Source organism: Castanea sativa, chromosome 12, assembly GCF_040712315.1.
Source record: "Castanea sativa cultivar Marrone di Chiusa Pesio chromosome 12, ASM4071231v1".
Lineage (NCBI taxonomy): Eukaryota > Viridiplantae > Streptophyta > Magnoliopsida > Fagales > Fagaceae > Castanea > Castanea sativa.
The window spans coordinates 35,052,109-35,067,002 of NC_134024.1; the positions used below are offsets into that span (position 1 = coordinate 35,052,109).

The window sequence follows — 14,894 nt, forward strand, 5'->3', positions numbered from 1 at the left end:
TTCTTGCCTAGCGATAATAACTTGAAATAAAAAAGGGGGAATCTAGTTGAATAAATGCCTTCGTATAAAAATGCATTAATGCAGGATTATATCAGGTTTATATCTTTGGAGGGTGTTCGGTCACTGATAGAATTTTTTCAAATTGTGAACATTCCATGGCCGGTGGAGAGGTTTTTCCTCCAAATCCTCCAGGTAGTATGCCCTTGCTCCGCCAATAGCAGTCACACGGTAGGGCCCTTCCCAGGACGGAGCTAGCTTTCCCGCGCTCGTCTCTTGCGTATTCCCCACGACCTTACGGAGTACCAGATCTCCCGTGGCGAAATCCCTCCTTCTGACGACTCTATTGTACCTCTGGGCAAGCTTCTATTGATACTCTGCCAGCCGAATGGTGGCCACATCTCGGTGTTCCTCCAGCAAGTTCAGCTCCTTGGCCATCAACTTCTCGTTCTTGTCAGAAGCGAATCCCGTAACTTGGGCGCTACACAGGTTTACTTCAACAGGGATGACTACCTCCACCCCGTAAGTTTGAGAGAATGGTGTTTCTCCCGTGGATCTCCTTGGAGTGGTTCGGTATGCCTATAGGACATTTGGAAACTCCACGGCCCATCTACCCTTGGCGCCCTCCAATCTTTTCTTCAAACCGCTCACGATAGCCTTATTGGTCGCTTCTGCCTGGCCGTTACTCTGCTGGTAGGTTGGTGTGGAGTATCAATTCCGGATACCGAGGTTCTTGCAAAACTCCCAGAAAGCCCTACTGTCGAACTGCAGGCCATTGTCCGATATTAAAGATTCCGGCACGCCGAACCTTGTTATAATGTTCCTCCACACGAATCTCTTAACGTCAACGTCTCGGATGTTGGCTAATGCCTCAGCTTCTGCCCACTTTGTGAAGTAGTCTACTGCCGCCAGCACGACCCTTCAGTTTATCCAGCCCCCAGCGGGCGAAGGGCCACGGGCTGCAAACTAGGTTCAAGTTCCCGGCCGGTTGGTAGATCATCGACGCGTGCACCTGACACTGTTCATACCTCTGAGCATACTTGGTAGCTTCCTTCCTCATCTGCGACCACCAGAACCCCTGGGTCATTCCTCGGTGTGCCAGCGAGCGTCCCTCCACGTGGCTACCGCAGACTCCCTCGTGTAGTTCAGCTAATAGTTCTTTAGCCTGGCTGGGGCGAAGGCACTGCAGGTATGGCCCTTCGATGATCTGCAATATAGCTTCTGATCAGCAGATAACCAGTACCGAGCGGAAGTTCGCCGTACTCTGGCTGCCTCTTTCTCATCTTTTGGGGCTCGATCTTCTGCAAGAAAGTCGATGATGGGATCCATCCAGCACACCTCGGCTTCAATGACTTGTAGAATCAGTGCCCTAGCGGTAATACTTGGTTCGGTCACCAACTCCACCCTGATCAGCTGAGGTACCTCGTCAACTATTGATGATGCTAGAGTTGCCAAAGAATCGGCGTGCCGGTTCTGTCCCCGGGCTATCCGCTCGATCTTGACTGTCACAAAATTACCCATCATCTGCTTTACTAGCCGCAGATATTCTATCATCCGGGGATCTTTGGCCTCGAAGTTCCCTTGGACTTGACTTACTACTTGAAGGGAATTCGAGTACACTTCCACCTCCTTCGCCCCCAGATCCGTGACAACCCTTAGTCTGGCCAGCAGAGCCTCATATTCAGCCTCATTATTAGAAACCCTAAAGCCTAATCTGAATGAGTATTCTAGCTTCAGATCTTCCGGGGCGATGACCACGATCCCAGCCCCCGCTCTAGTTGCATTGGATGCTCCGTCCACAAATACCTTCCATGGCTTGACTTCTACTAGGCAGGTTATGTCCGTACCTCTTGGCGAGAACTCGGCAATAAAGTCCGCAAGTAACTGTCCCTTCACTAAGTTCCTCGGCTTATATCTGATGTCGAAAGAGCCCAGCCGAGCCCCACTAGGCTATCCTCCCTATATAGTTAGATCTCCTCAACAATGACTAGAGTGGGTACTCGGTCAAGACGTGAATTGTGTGGGCTTGAAAATAATGGGGCAATTTTCGGGTGGAACGCACGAGTGCCAGCACTAGTTTTTCCAGTGGTAAATACCTGGTCTCTGCGTCGACTAACGTCTTGCTGATGTAATAAACCGGGAGCTATACACCGCTATCCCTCAGTAGTACGACGCTCGCTACATGCTCGGATACCAAGAGGTACATATACAAGTCTTCTCCTAGTTTTGGGGCTGACAATGTCGGTGCCCACCCAAGGCAATCCTTTAGATCTTGGAAGGCTCTGTCACACTCCTCGTCCCATTAGAACCCCTTCCACTTCTTCAGAATTTGTTAAAAGGGCAGGCACCGATCAGCGAACTTGGAAATGAATCGGTTAAGAGCAGCCAGCATACCAGCCAGCATACCAGTTAGCTTTTGAACCTCTTTCGGATTGCTCAGCGGTTTGAGATGTTTCACGGCTTCAATTTGATCGGGGTTAACTTCAATCCCCCGTTTAGTAATCAAATAACCCAGGAACTTACAGATCCAACCCCGAAGGCACACTTATCGGCGTTGAGGTGCAGCCGGTGTCGTCGGAGTATCTCGAACACTTCTTTCAGGTCGTCAATATGCCGCCCTTCTTGCTTAATTTTTATCACCATGTCATCAATGTACACTTCGACTGTCCGTCCAATCTTATCCCTAAACATCCTCGTCATCATTCGTTGATAATTGGCTCCCGCGTTCTTCAATCCGAACGGCATCACGGTATAATGGTAGTTAGCATCGGGCGTTAAGAATGTCATTTTCTCCTGATCCTCGGCGGCAAGGGCAATTTGGTGATAGCCTTGGAAAGCATCGAGGAAACTCATTCTTGGGTGCCCGCACGTAGCGTCCACCAATTGATCGATTTTCGGCATTGGAAACGGATCCTTCGGACATGCTTGGTTCAGATCGGTAAAATCAACACAAACTCTCCACTTACCGCTCTTCTTTTTCACGACCACCGTGTTTGCGAGCCATTCCGGAAAGAACGTTTCCCTTATGGCCCCGCCTCTCTCAGCTTCCCAATTTCTTGTCTAACGGCTTCCACATGCTCCTTAGCAGACCTTCTCGGTCTCTGTTTCTTGGGAGGGCATAGAGGATCCACATTCAACTTGTGAACTATGAACTTGGGGTCGACACCAGGCACCTCATATGGATTCCATGCAAACATATCCACGTTTTGTATGAGGAAGAGCAGTAATTGCCCCCTTTCCCCATCATTCAAGCCTCCCCTATCCTAAAAACTCCTTTCACCTCCCGGTAAGATCTTTACGCTTACCAAATCCTCGGCAGCATGGGTCCCCTCCACCTGAGGATGCTGTAATTGCTATAGGGGCGCCTTCTCGGCTGATTCCCTGTACTCCATTTGTTTGTTTGCCGCGGCTACCAAACACTGTCTGGCCGCTTTCTGATCACCCCTTATTACTGTAATCCCTTCGTCAGTTCGGAACTTGACTTTTAAGGGCAAGGTAGACGGTACAGCCCCCATGTCATGTATCCATAGCCTTTCAAATATTGCCGTGTTCGGTGAGAAAGAGGTGACCACTATGAATGTCACCATTACCTCCCTGCCTCCCATGATAACTGGGAGTGAAATCTGCCCTTCTAGAGTCACCATATGCCTATCGAATCCCATTAAAGGTGTATCATACTTGGACAAGTCCCCCTTTTTCAGGCCAAGCCCCCTGTATAGGTCCGGGTACATTACATCTGCGCCACTCCCTTGATCTATCATTATTCTCTTCACTATGTAACCCCTTACGTGGGCCGTGACTAGTAAAGCATTGTGGTGTGGCTGGGTGGTGCCTTCCAGGTCGTCGCTGTCAAACGCTATTAGTTGTCTATTGTACCTCGGCTTCTTCCTTGGGATTGTTCGCTTGCGCTTCCTTTCGCTAACACCACGGTCAACACCCTTTTTTCTGTGGGTACTCTAATTGCCCTCGGTGCAGCATGGATGACCTCTATCACTCCCAAAGGGGGTGGGAGAGGGTTTCGACGTAGCCGATCTGCCTGCCCGGTCTCCTGATTCCCAGTCTCCACCAGAAACTCTTTCAAATGCCCCGCCTTCACCAACTGTTCCAGGTGATATTTCAACACCCTACACTGCTCGGTGGTGTGCCTTTTATCTTTGTGATAGGTGCAATACAAATTCTAGTTTCTCCTTGACGGGTCGCCCACCATCCTGGTCGGCCGCTTAAAATACGGCTCATTTTTTATCCTATCAATGATGCGGTGTACAGGCTCCTTGAACGTCGCGTTGACTCTCCCAACAGCTGGGCCGGGCTCTTAAATTCTCAAATCCTTCCGGTGTCTGGGGCTGAAGCCGTTGTTCCGAAGATAACTGATTATCAGCTCCTTTCCCTTGGACTGCAGTCGATCATCTTCTAAGCGCTTATACTCCTCGATACGCCTCATCAACTGCCTCATATCCTCGGGAGGCTTTAGGATCAACGATTCTCTTAGCCCGAATTCCTCAGGTAAGCCCATCCGAAAGGTGCTCGCTGCATCTTTTCATTACCCCCGCTGATCTCGTTATACAACTTCCAGTAACGACTGGCATAGTTACGAAGGGTTTCTCCAGCCCCCATCTTCATTGATAGCAACGCGTCCATGGGCTGTGGCACCCGGCTGCAAGTCATGAACCGCACTCCAAGCTCCTGGATCAGTTCCGAAAAACTATGGATCGAACCCTTCTTCAACCCGTTGAACCACCTCAAAGCAGTGGGGCCAAGGCTCGAGGGGAAAACCTTACACATCAATGCATCATTATGGGAGTGTAAGGACATCATCTGAATATAGTGACTTACATGTTCCACTGGGTCTGTCTTCCTAGTGTAGGAATTGAACGGTGGCCGTGCGAACTGGCTCGGCATAGGCACGCTCTCGATATCTCTAGAAAACGGAGACCGGGTAGCTTGACGCAATGCTCGGCTTATGGTATCCATGGCTGCATTACGTGGTCGCGTCAAGGGAAGTCGATTCACGGTCCGTATACTCTCGCGAATGGTCGCGGTGCCTACGAGACCCAGATTGATGAGATCCTGCCTCACGGCGATTCCCCACACTTACTGACCCATCCCTTCGTTCTCCCTGGTCTCTTCTCTTGCGTCGACCCCGTGCTTGCAACTCCAAATCCCTGACCGCCCTGCGCAGGCGTTCGAGCTCTTGATCCTTCTGCTCAAGCTCCTAGTCTCTTTTGTCAAAGCGGCTACAGCCCGAGGCGTCAGACATTGTCCGGAGGGTTTGGTACGACCCTTCTCTAGGCCCAAATTCTTCTACCTCCTCATGCCTTCTGTCCTCCTGCCTTTTTTGCCTCCATTCTCGCCATGTAGACCCCCGTGACGACCCTCCAGTGCTGCTCTCTACATGACTTCCCTACGCACCTCTAGACATTCTTGCGAGCGTGCCAAGATAGCACCACAGCTACGTAGGAGATTCCCACAAACGGCGCCAATTATGCATTCCAAAATAAGGCTACTGGGCCTAAGGAGAGTTTGGGCTCACAAACTATTTGTATGGTAGGCTTTTAGATTTCCTACCACGGGTGGCGCTATGCTCGGCTGCCCCGTTTCCTGAGTCTCTTTTCTCACTAGCACTCCCCTTTCTTCCTTAGGGATGATTAGTATTTCTCTTTCTAGTCTTTTCACTCTGGAATTGCCAACCCCTTTAATTGAATCTTCCCTGCCTATTTATAGTCAAACTTAGTGGAACGGTCATGATTATTCCCCTGGTGGGTGGAAGGAGGGGTCCAATACTATTACCTATAAGTGAGGGTTTAGTTGGGAGTGGGAGGAAGTGAAAGTGGCATTGGAACTGGCTCCACTGCTAGATTTGATGCTCGGCAGGGGCGTTCCTTAGGTAGTGGAAGGGAGGTCCAATACCGTTTCACCTAAGTGGATGTTTAGTGATGCGAGGGAGAAAATGATAGTGGTGTTGGGACCAGCCCCGCCAGTAAGTTATGTACTCGACAGGGGCACGCCATAGGCTGCTTCGACTTCGAGCTCAAACCCCTCGGACGGCACGTGCGTTACCACGTGTGATTAGTGCGTGCTCTTATACGAGTTAGTCTTCATGGGCCTCAGAGCGATTGGGCTTGACGGGGGGTGAGGCCCGTACAATAGTATATGATATTAAGGGCCTGATTTGGTAGTAAGATTTTTGTTTTCAAAATAGCATGAATTTTTTTTTCAAAAATTGAATTTAGAACTAGTTTTGAGATAATAAATTTTACAAGGCATTACTATGTTAGTAGCATATAGCTTTATGGAAGTGGAGTTGCTGACATGGTGAGGCTTGTCAAAAATTCCAACACCAATACCTAAGTGTGAATCATCAGTAAATTCAAAGATATTTATGTAAAAATTTTGCTGTGATTACCTATATACTAAATAAAGTTAAGAAAATTGTAAAAATAAAAGATAGCCATTTTTTTTGCATAAATGGGAAATATATTACATAAGTCTTACAAACACAAATATTACAACAATACTTATTTTACAAGAAAACATATCACTACACACAGAACAATTAAACTAACACCGAAGAGGGGTCTAGCTGAAACTAAACAAAACATTACTGGACTCTTATTATCTGCAATGACTCCGGGGTGAGACAAAACCCATAGAGTCCCAATATAAACATCGCCACAAAAAAGTGGGGCAAGTATCATACAAAATTTCCCTTTTGGATTGGGAAGCACCCCCTTTCGCCAGTAAATCTGCATAGCTATTTGTCTCTCTCCGTTTATGCTCAATGCGCGCCTCCCAGTCCCTGTTGAGGAGCCACCTGCAATCCAAAATCATGTTGGAGAATTCCATAGGGTAAACTGTATTAGTAGTCAACCCTATGTACGCCAAAAGAGAATCAGTCTGAAAATAAACTTGGTGATGACCCTTGGCCCATGCTTGAGCCATTGCCTCTCTAAGACCCCACAGTTTGGCCATAGTATTATTGGTGACTCCTAGATGTAGGGAGAAACCCCATAACCAATCTCTAGTAGCTAAGCAAGCTACACCCCCCGCACCTGAGTTTCCAGGGTTACCAATTGAGTTGCCGTCTGTATTAATAGTGATGTAAGGGAAAGGAGTAGGGCTCCACCTAATATATTTGATGGACAACAGAGATGACCTCCTCAATGGAATGGTGCTGAGAAAGAAGAACTCTGTGGCATGAGAGATAGCATTTTGTTTTAACAAATGCGGAGGAATGAATTTTCCTGAAAATAACAAAGAATTTCGCCCCAACCATATTGCCCATATAGTAAAAGCAAAGATGGTGTTCCATGGGACATAACTTGAAAGGTAACTAAGTTTGGAATTAAGTCTACACCAATCATGTAACTCAAGATTGAAAAAGTCCGGAAGAAGTAAATGCGCTGGAAAGGACACCCAAACTTGACGGGCGAAATCACAGCCATGCAAAACATGAATTGGTGTTTCAAGCTCACTACAACGGGGGTACTCTTGGTCGCTCAGAGCAGCATGTGGGAAAATGGTCGATTTGGTGGGAACACGGTGATGCGCACATTTCCAAATAAAGAGTTGGATTTTGGGAGGAATTTTGAGTTTCCAGATCCACGACCAAGTTACTGGGGCTGCCCTTTTGTCTCTCTGGGTTTAGGAAGAAGAAAATGATAGGCGGATTTGATTGAACAAACACCCTTGTGATGGTCCCAGACCCTGTCATCTGTCAGAGTCTTCGGAGAATGATGAATGGGTAATGGCTGAGCACAAATAAATTGGGTGATTCTCAAAGGTAGTATCATGCTAATATGTGTAAAATCCCATTAATGATTTTCATTGATCAAACTAGCCACGTTAATCTCCTCCTCATGGGGAAGTAAGGGGCCATGGATGAGACCTCGAATCGGTCCCGGGGGCAACCAATAATCCGTCCAAAAATTGATGTTACTACCATTCCGAATAATCCATCGTAGACCACCTTGCAAGAGGTTCCTCCCCCATAATAGGGCCTTCCACAAGTGAGATCCAGTATGCGAAGTGGTCTGTAAAAAGCTAGTTGTTCGGCAATGCTTTTGTGACAGAAATTTGGCTAATAGGGACTGCGGGTTTTGCCAAGTACGCCATGCCTGATTCATAAGAAAAGCATCATTGGTAGTTTTGGAATCTCTAATACCCAGCCCACCACTGGCCTTGGGCTTTGTGAGTGTATCCCAGTTAATAAGGTGCACATGTTGTTGTATTGGAGTGTCTTCCCATAAGAAATCCCTAATGGACTGGTCTATGTTACTCGTAATGCTCCTAGGAAGGACAATTGTTTGCATTTGATAGTAAGTAAGAGGGGAAAGGACAGATTTGATCAAGGTTAGTCTACTTGCTTGTGAGAGAAGTTTAGATTGCCAGGCGCGTATGCATGTGTTTATTTTATCCGATAAAGGTTGGAAATTCGGAGACTATTTTCGTTTAGTAAGAAGAGGCATACCTAAATATTTTCCTAGATTTTGGATAGTAGGCATATTAGTAAATGAAGAGATACTACGATGGGTTTCCGAAGGAGTATTCCATGAAAAGAATAGTTTAGATTTGGAAGCACTACAAATTTGGCCCGACACCTCACAAAATTGTGAAAATAGGTTAAGAGGGTCGTGCAATCCTGCATATTTGCCTTGGCAAAGAGGAAAATGTCATCAATGAACAAGATATGGTTGAACCCAATAGGCCAACGACCAACACGTATAGGAGAAAGTTGGTGTGAATCGCCTGGTCTAAAGACAACGATAGGTGGTTTAGGCAAAGAATGAAAAGATACAGAGATAGCAGGTCACGTTGCCTAATCCCACGAGATGGGCGGAAAGGTGTGCTCGCCACACCATTCCATAGAATGGAAACAGAGGAGGACGAGACACACGCCATGATTATGTCTATAATGGGAGTGGGGAAATGATAAAACATCAAACCATTTTTCTTATGTTTAATAATGCTGCAAATACAGTCATCTTTCTTTTTCTTTTGTTTTTTTTTTATTTTTTTCCCACTTGAAAAGGTGCTTTTATTTTTAAAAATAATCAAGAAGTAAGAGGAGATGAAAGTTTTATGGACAAAGTTGGCTTCAAAGTCCAAACTATTGGTCTGCAGCTATATTTTTCAACACATTATGTGGCAAATATAAGATTATTCAAGTATATATTTAAACATATCACATGACTTATTAAAAGAATTAAGTCATGTGACAAAAAGGGTACATTAATTGTCTCTTCAATTTTCATATAATATGTTGGGAGAAGATTACTAAAGAATAATGCTTGTACCACATAAAATGACATTATTTGTGTCACAACTTGACCACGTGGCAAATTATGACACACTTTTACCACTCATAACTCACCATATGGGTGAATTGTGGTACAAATTGTCTCATTTTAAGTGACACCAACATTACTCTGGCTTAAAAGCAGTTTGTTGCTTAGAAGTCAGTCCTCAATCTACCTAAAAATGAGAACTCTTACTCTTACTTTCAAAATAGCTAACCAATTAACGTGTAATTTCTTCTTTGCAGTCAAAGCAAATTGAAAAGGTGTTTTTATTTTTTAATAGCAGATTGAAAAAGTGTTTTTTTCCTTTTCTTTTTTATTTTTATATAAATTTTTTTTACTAGAAATTGAAAATGTGTTGGAAAACATATATGTGTACAAATTACAAAATACAAATTAAAGAAGTGGAATTCGTACAGTACTGTTGGTAGTGTGCTTTTGTCAAGCGTGGTGAAGTGGACTATTCCTTTTAGCATAAGCAGCCATTTTAATACGACAAAATTCATACAACTTTCCGCCTAATTAAGCGACATCATTAGTAAGAAATATCCCGGACTTAAATTGAGGTTCATATCAAAGCCTACCTTTAACTCATTTTCTTTTTAATTAATTTTATTATATTTTAATAGCCAGCATTTTCTTCTGGATATTGACTGAGAAATACTCTCGCACTTGATAAGATTTTAGTGATATACCATCAGTGGAATTAGGTAATTATCAAATAGATATGGTTTAAGGCAATACACCAATGTACATTAGGGCAGTCAGAGAGGGACTCGATTGATTCAAGGAGAGTATTAAAAATTCAAGTCTATTCATTTAATTTAATTTTAAATATAATTTGAACTTGAGTTCCTAACTAAATTAGATTGCATGTCAATTTTGGTAATCAATTTTGTTATTGAACAAGCTTGAGTTTGCTTAAAAGCTTTACAGTTGGGCAACTTCTTTTTCCATACATAGTACACATACTATGACTAATATTTTTTTTTAAAAGCTTATTATGTTCACGAATCTTGTATTTTAACATAATTTTGCTACAAAATTCACTATTTAGATTACCAATAAACTATAAATTATACATTGATATCTTATATGTACTTATTACAAATTTATACAATATAGTCTCAAGTTTAAGTTACTCATACACGTTTAAATATACAATTTATTTTTTAGCTAAAATGCAAAACTGACCCTCAATTTTCTTCAAATCATTTCAGTCTTCTAATTTTACTTTCGTACATTTTAGTCATTTAAGTTTCAGATTTATTCAACTAAGGTTTTTTCGTTAAATTTTGTTAAAATTTTTTGGAAAAAAAAATCTGGAAAATATTTTTCAATCATTAATTTTTTTTAAAATTTAAATTAATTTTTGTTAACTTTTCAATATTTTTTAATTTAAAAAATTTGAAAAAAAATTTATAAAATTGAAAAATTAACCACAACATATAACAAAAGTTGCAGATTACTTTTTTTTTTTTTTTAATATATGAATCTAGTTAATTTTGTATTTACGAGTATCTTTACGGATAAATTATTAGTTTTTGAGTTTTTCTCATTTAATAATCAAGTCTAAATTTATTTATTTTTGCTAAATAATCAAGTCTAAATTATTTAGACTTGAACTTGACTTGTCTGATAAATAAGCAAATATAAACAAATGTTTTTAGCTGAGTCCGATTGTTATTCATAACAACTTGGTTTCTTTCCAGTTTCCACAGGTAAACAAACTTTTTTCTTCCTACCATATTTGAAATGTCGCAAATGCTGAACTTATAATGGTTTTTGTCCCCACTAATAAGTAATTTTATTGGCTTACAGGTTTCTTATTCTACCACTTGATGCCACATTTCCTCTAATTCCACGTAGAAACCGAACTCAAAGCTAAACTCTCACATATCGCCTTCCCTAAAATCTTCAAAAAAATGATACTAGCGGGAACGTAATACCCGATCGATTCCAATATTAGAATGCGACCATGGAAAGCCAAACATATACCTCCATATATGACAAAGACATCCACGGTATGCCTGTGCCCCAAATCAGTAATATTGTTACAGGCGCAATAAATTTTACTGTTTTTTTAAACTATATTTAAAATGATAGTAAATTTTCATTAGTACAACTGTACAACTTATTAATTTTAGGAAAATTGTAATACGTGGCTTTAGAATATTGGTTAACAATTCATTTAAAAAAAGTTTTTATGAGAAAAAAAATAATATTTTAATAGATTTTTTTATTTTTCATAAAAATAGTATCAAAACTTTCCTAAAATGAATTGTTAACCATTTTCCTAAAGGCACTCGTTAGTATGACCCTTAATTCTATATGAAATCACCACTAACGTTACTAGTTGATGTCCCAATAACATCTTGAGTGACATTATTATAATATCTTCAAGATTTAGTGATTCTCAAAACTTTATGGACAAGATCTCGATTTCAAAACTCTTATGATTATAATAATGACGTTTTTTATTTTCAATTTTTTTTAACGTGGATATCAAGAACTCTTCAACCATGATTATATTGGGTATATGTAATCTCTCGTCTTATACATATCTGGTAATCACAGGAGGAAATTCCCTAGGGTTTTGAAGTAAAATACAATTACACGTTTGGAAAGAGCTGTTTAGTTAACTATTTTCCCTACAAGCTGACCAGAGTCACTTGAGTTTGACTTGCATGTTCAGCCAATATGATTGACTTCACTTTGCTAAAAAGACTACTTTTTTTTTTACCCTCAATTGCTTTTTATTACCTACCATGCTGGCAAAGAAGCATACATTATTTATTTGGCCTACCCACGGGCACTAGCTAGCCACTTTGTTTGACCCACATTCAAGCCAACTGATGCTAGCTATAAATTTCAACTATTGCCAAATACATCAATTAAAGATTCGTCAACTGCACGAGCAAAGCCATTAATCATTCATTATTTCATTTCATATTATGTGTACATTGATGAAAGTGTTATATGTGGAAAAATATGTACATTACTGCATATATAATGGGCGCTTGTGCGTATATATAAATATCTTAAAACTTAGGTTGATTTTTCTCACTAGACCGATTCCAAGTCGACTTAACTTGGTATATAAATTCCAAGCAACTGAAAAGGACAGAAGACTAATAAAATATAAAATAAAAGACACAGGATGAAATGTTTGACATAAGATTATAAAATTTAAGAATTGAAAAAGATTTTATCTGTTTAAATCATGTTTTTTTTTGGGCGTAAAATGTTTTTTCTTAACGGAAAAAAATTATAAATAGAAAAATTATTTTGGGGAAAATAATTTATTTTTTTATTGCTTAGTTCCAATTAGAAAAATATATTTCTAGCATTTGATATAATGAAAATTCTCTAACAATAGTAGCAATTTGAGGGAAGAAAGTAGTGGTAGTCATGGTGGTGGGCCAAGGGACTACGCACATTGGTGGGGGGCTATGGTCCGGTCCCCCCAAAATTTTGAAAAATTCCTTATTATTATTATTATTATTATTATTATTATTATTATATTGAAAATTTAGCCTACAAAATAAGAGTTGCCCCCCAAATATTTAAGTTAATGCTCTTAAAAAAAAAAAAAACTAGCCCAATAAAATGTGCTCTTTTATCTATTAAGTTTTTTTTATAAAGTTTGGTACCAAGCATGTTTGGATCTATCTTTTTAACCTATTATGTGGTGATTAAACAAGTCATTGACTCATTTAGAAAAATCTTGTTGCTAAAACTATCCATGAATTGTCTCTTTAATTGTTACATAATGGGTTAGAATAAGATAGCTCCAAACATGTTTGGAGTCAAACTTGTTCCTCCAAGTTTTGAATCATTCATTTTTTTTTTAAATTTCATTAGTTCAATTAAAATATTTTTTACTCACTTTAATATACAATTTGAAACAAACATAATTTTGATAGATAGTACTAAGGTTTTTTTTTTTTTGGGTGTGTGTGTGTGTCTATATATATATATATAACTTATCAAATAAAAAATGTGTGTGTGTGTGTGTGTGTGAGAGAGAGAGAGAGAGAGGGTGCTTGACTAATATATTAGTGTCACAACTCAGCTCCCCAAAACAAAAATTCTTGACTTCACCCTTGGTAGTGACATTTATAGGTGTCCATGTCTCAGTCTAGGTTAGGTTTGGGGTTAAACTACCACTCAACTTGATTAACTCACTAGCTTGAATCACATAACCCGTCACCGATCGTGGGTAAACTGCTATGACTCCACTATTTCAATAGCTGAATTGGTTGAAACTATAGAATTTGGTGAAGATATTGCCAACCATGGCGAAGCTATAACTTTTGGTGGAGATTTGAATAACAGGATTTGGTCAAGATCTCGTCGAATGTGGTCAAGATCTCACTAAATCTGACCGAAATCTCGCCACATTTGGCAAAGAAACCAATAAATCAATGGGACATGCTAAACTGTGGTGGGGAACAACAAAGTCTAATTGTAGTTTTTGGTTGAATAGATTGTAGTCGGATTTTCTTAATAAGAATTGCCACCTTGGTCAAATTAGTTAGACTCTGTTTTTGATCAAACAATATTATTGGGTTCAAGTCATAGTTGGACGCCCCTAGTGACATAGATGATTAGAGATAGTGGTAATGGCAGGTAAGTCATGGTTGGTGGTGATAGTGGCGGTCAATGATGGTCAAGACAGTAGTCTACGACCAGTGGTAACCACCAAATGATGGTTGCCATGGCCAAAAACTAGTTGATTGATATCAATATATTCATGCATCAATTAGGGTTTTGATCTTAAATACATGTCAAAACCATGTAAAAACATGTTATCTCAAATGCTAGAATTAGGAATTATCACTACACACACAAAAACACCATGCTTTAAATTTTCAGTCCAAATTGAATCATGGTTTTGTTGGAATTAAGGTTTCTCACCATGCATAAACAATATATTTTTTTCTTTATTTTATTTTATTTTAATTTCAAGCAAGATCACATGCCATGTTTTCTATCCTATGCCTAAATAATGACATGTTATTTGTACGGATGATGTAACATGACCATTGGCCACCATAACTTAGAAGACATGTTTAGCATTTGAACTTAGATCAAAGGTTCCATATTAGTTTCTTATCCATGAAAATTTTCAATTTATAGAATGTAACTAGGAATGAAAGCTATGTAATTTTTCTCTTAGATTATATTTAGGACCAAAGCTATGTAATATCTTAGTCATATTAATTTAAAATATTTTTTTAGTTATTAAAATGAATTTATTTTTATTTGGTTTTCTTAATTTTCCATGTAAATAAAATAAGTTTCTAATCCTATGAGATCTGCTTCTAATGATTGCCTTCTTTATCAACAAACTAAGACATCAATTAATTTTTGGTGTAGGCGGGGATTGAACTCCAAATCTCTTATTCAACCATTATAGACTTTATCAGTTGAGTTAACCGGAACCCACGTGTATAATATCTTTTTATATTATTTTAAAAACATTATTGATAAACTTTTCCTTAAAATTTTGTTTGGTGGATATGATGGAGAAGTGGAAAGACAAGAAAAATAGGGATAAATTAATCGGAAGAAACAAAAGATTATTGTTTCCATTAT

At 40.1% G+C, this 14,894-nt stretch overlaps 1 protein-coding gene across 1 annotated transcript; it reads right to left on the minus strand.

Annotated features, from left to right (window-relative positions):
• Positions 1-3,350: 3,350 nt before the first annotated feature.
• LOC142620581 (uncharacterized) lies at positions 3,351-3,758 on the minus strand. The gene has a single exon (XM_075793937.1). The coding sequence runs from the start codon at positions 3,756-3,758 to the stop codon at positions 3,351-3,353; it is 408 nt and encodes a 135-aa protein (XP_075650052.1).
• Between the last annotated feature and the right edge of the window lie 11,136 nt (positions 3,759-14,894).

Coding starts and splice junctions, on each gene's coding strand:
- LOC142620581 (XM_075793937.1), bottom strand. CDS start 3,758: ATGATAGATCAAGGGAGTGGCGCAGATGTAATGTACCCGGACCTATAC.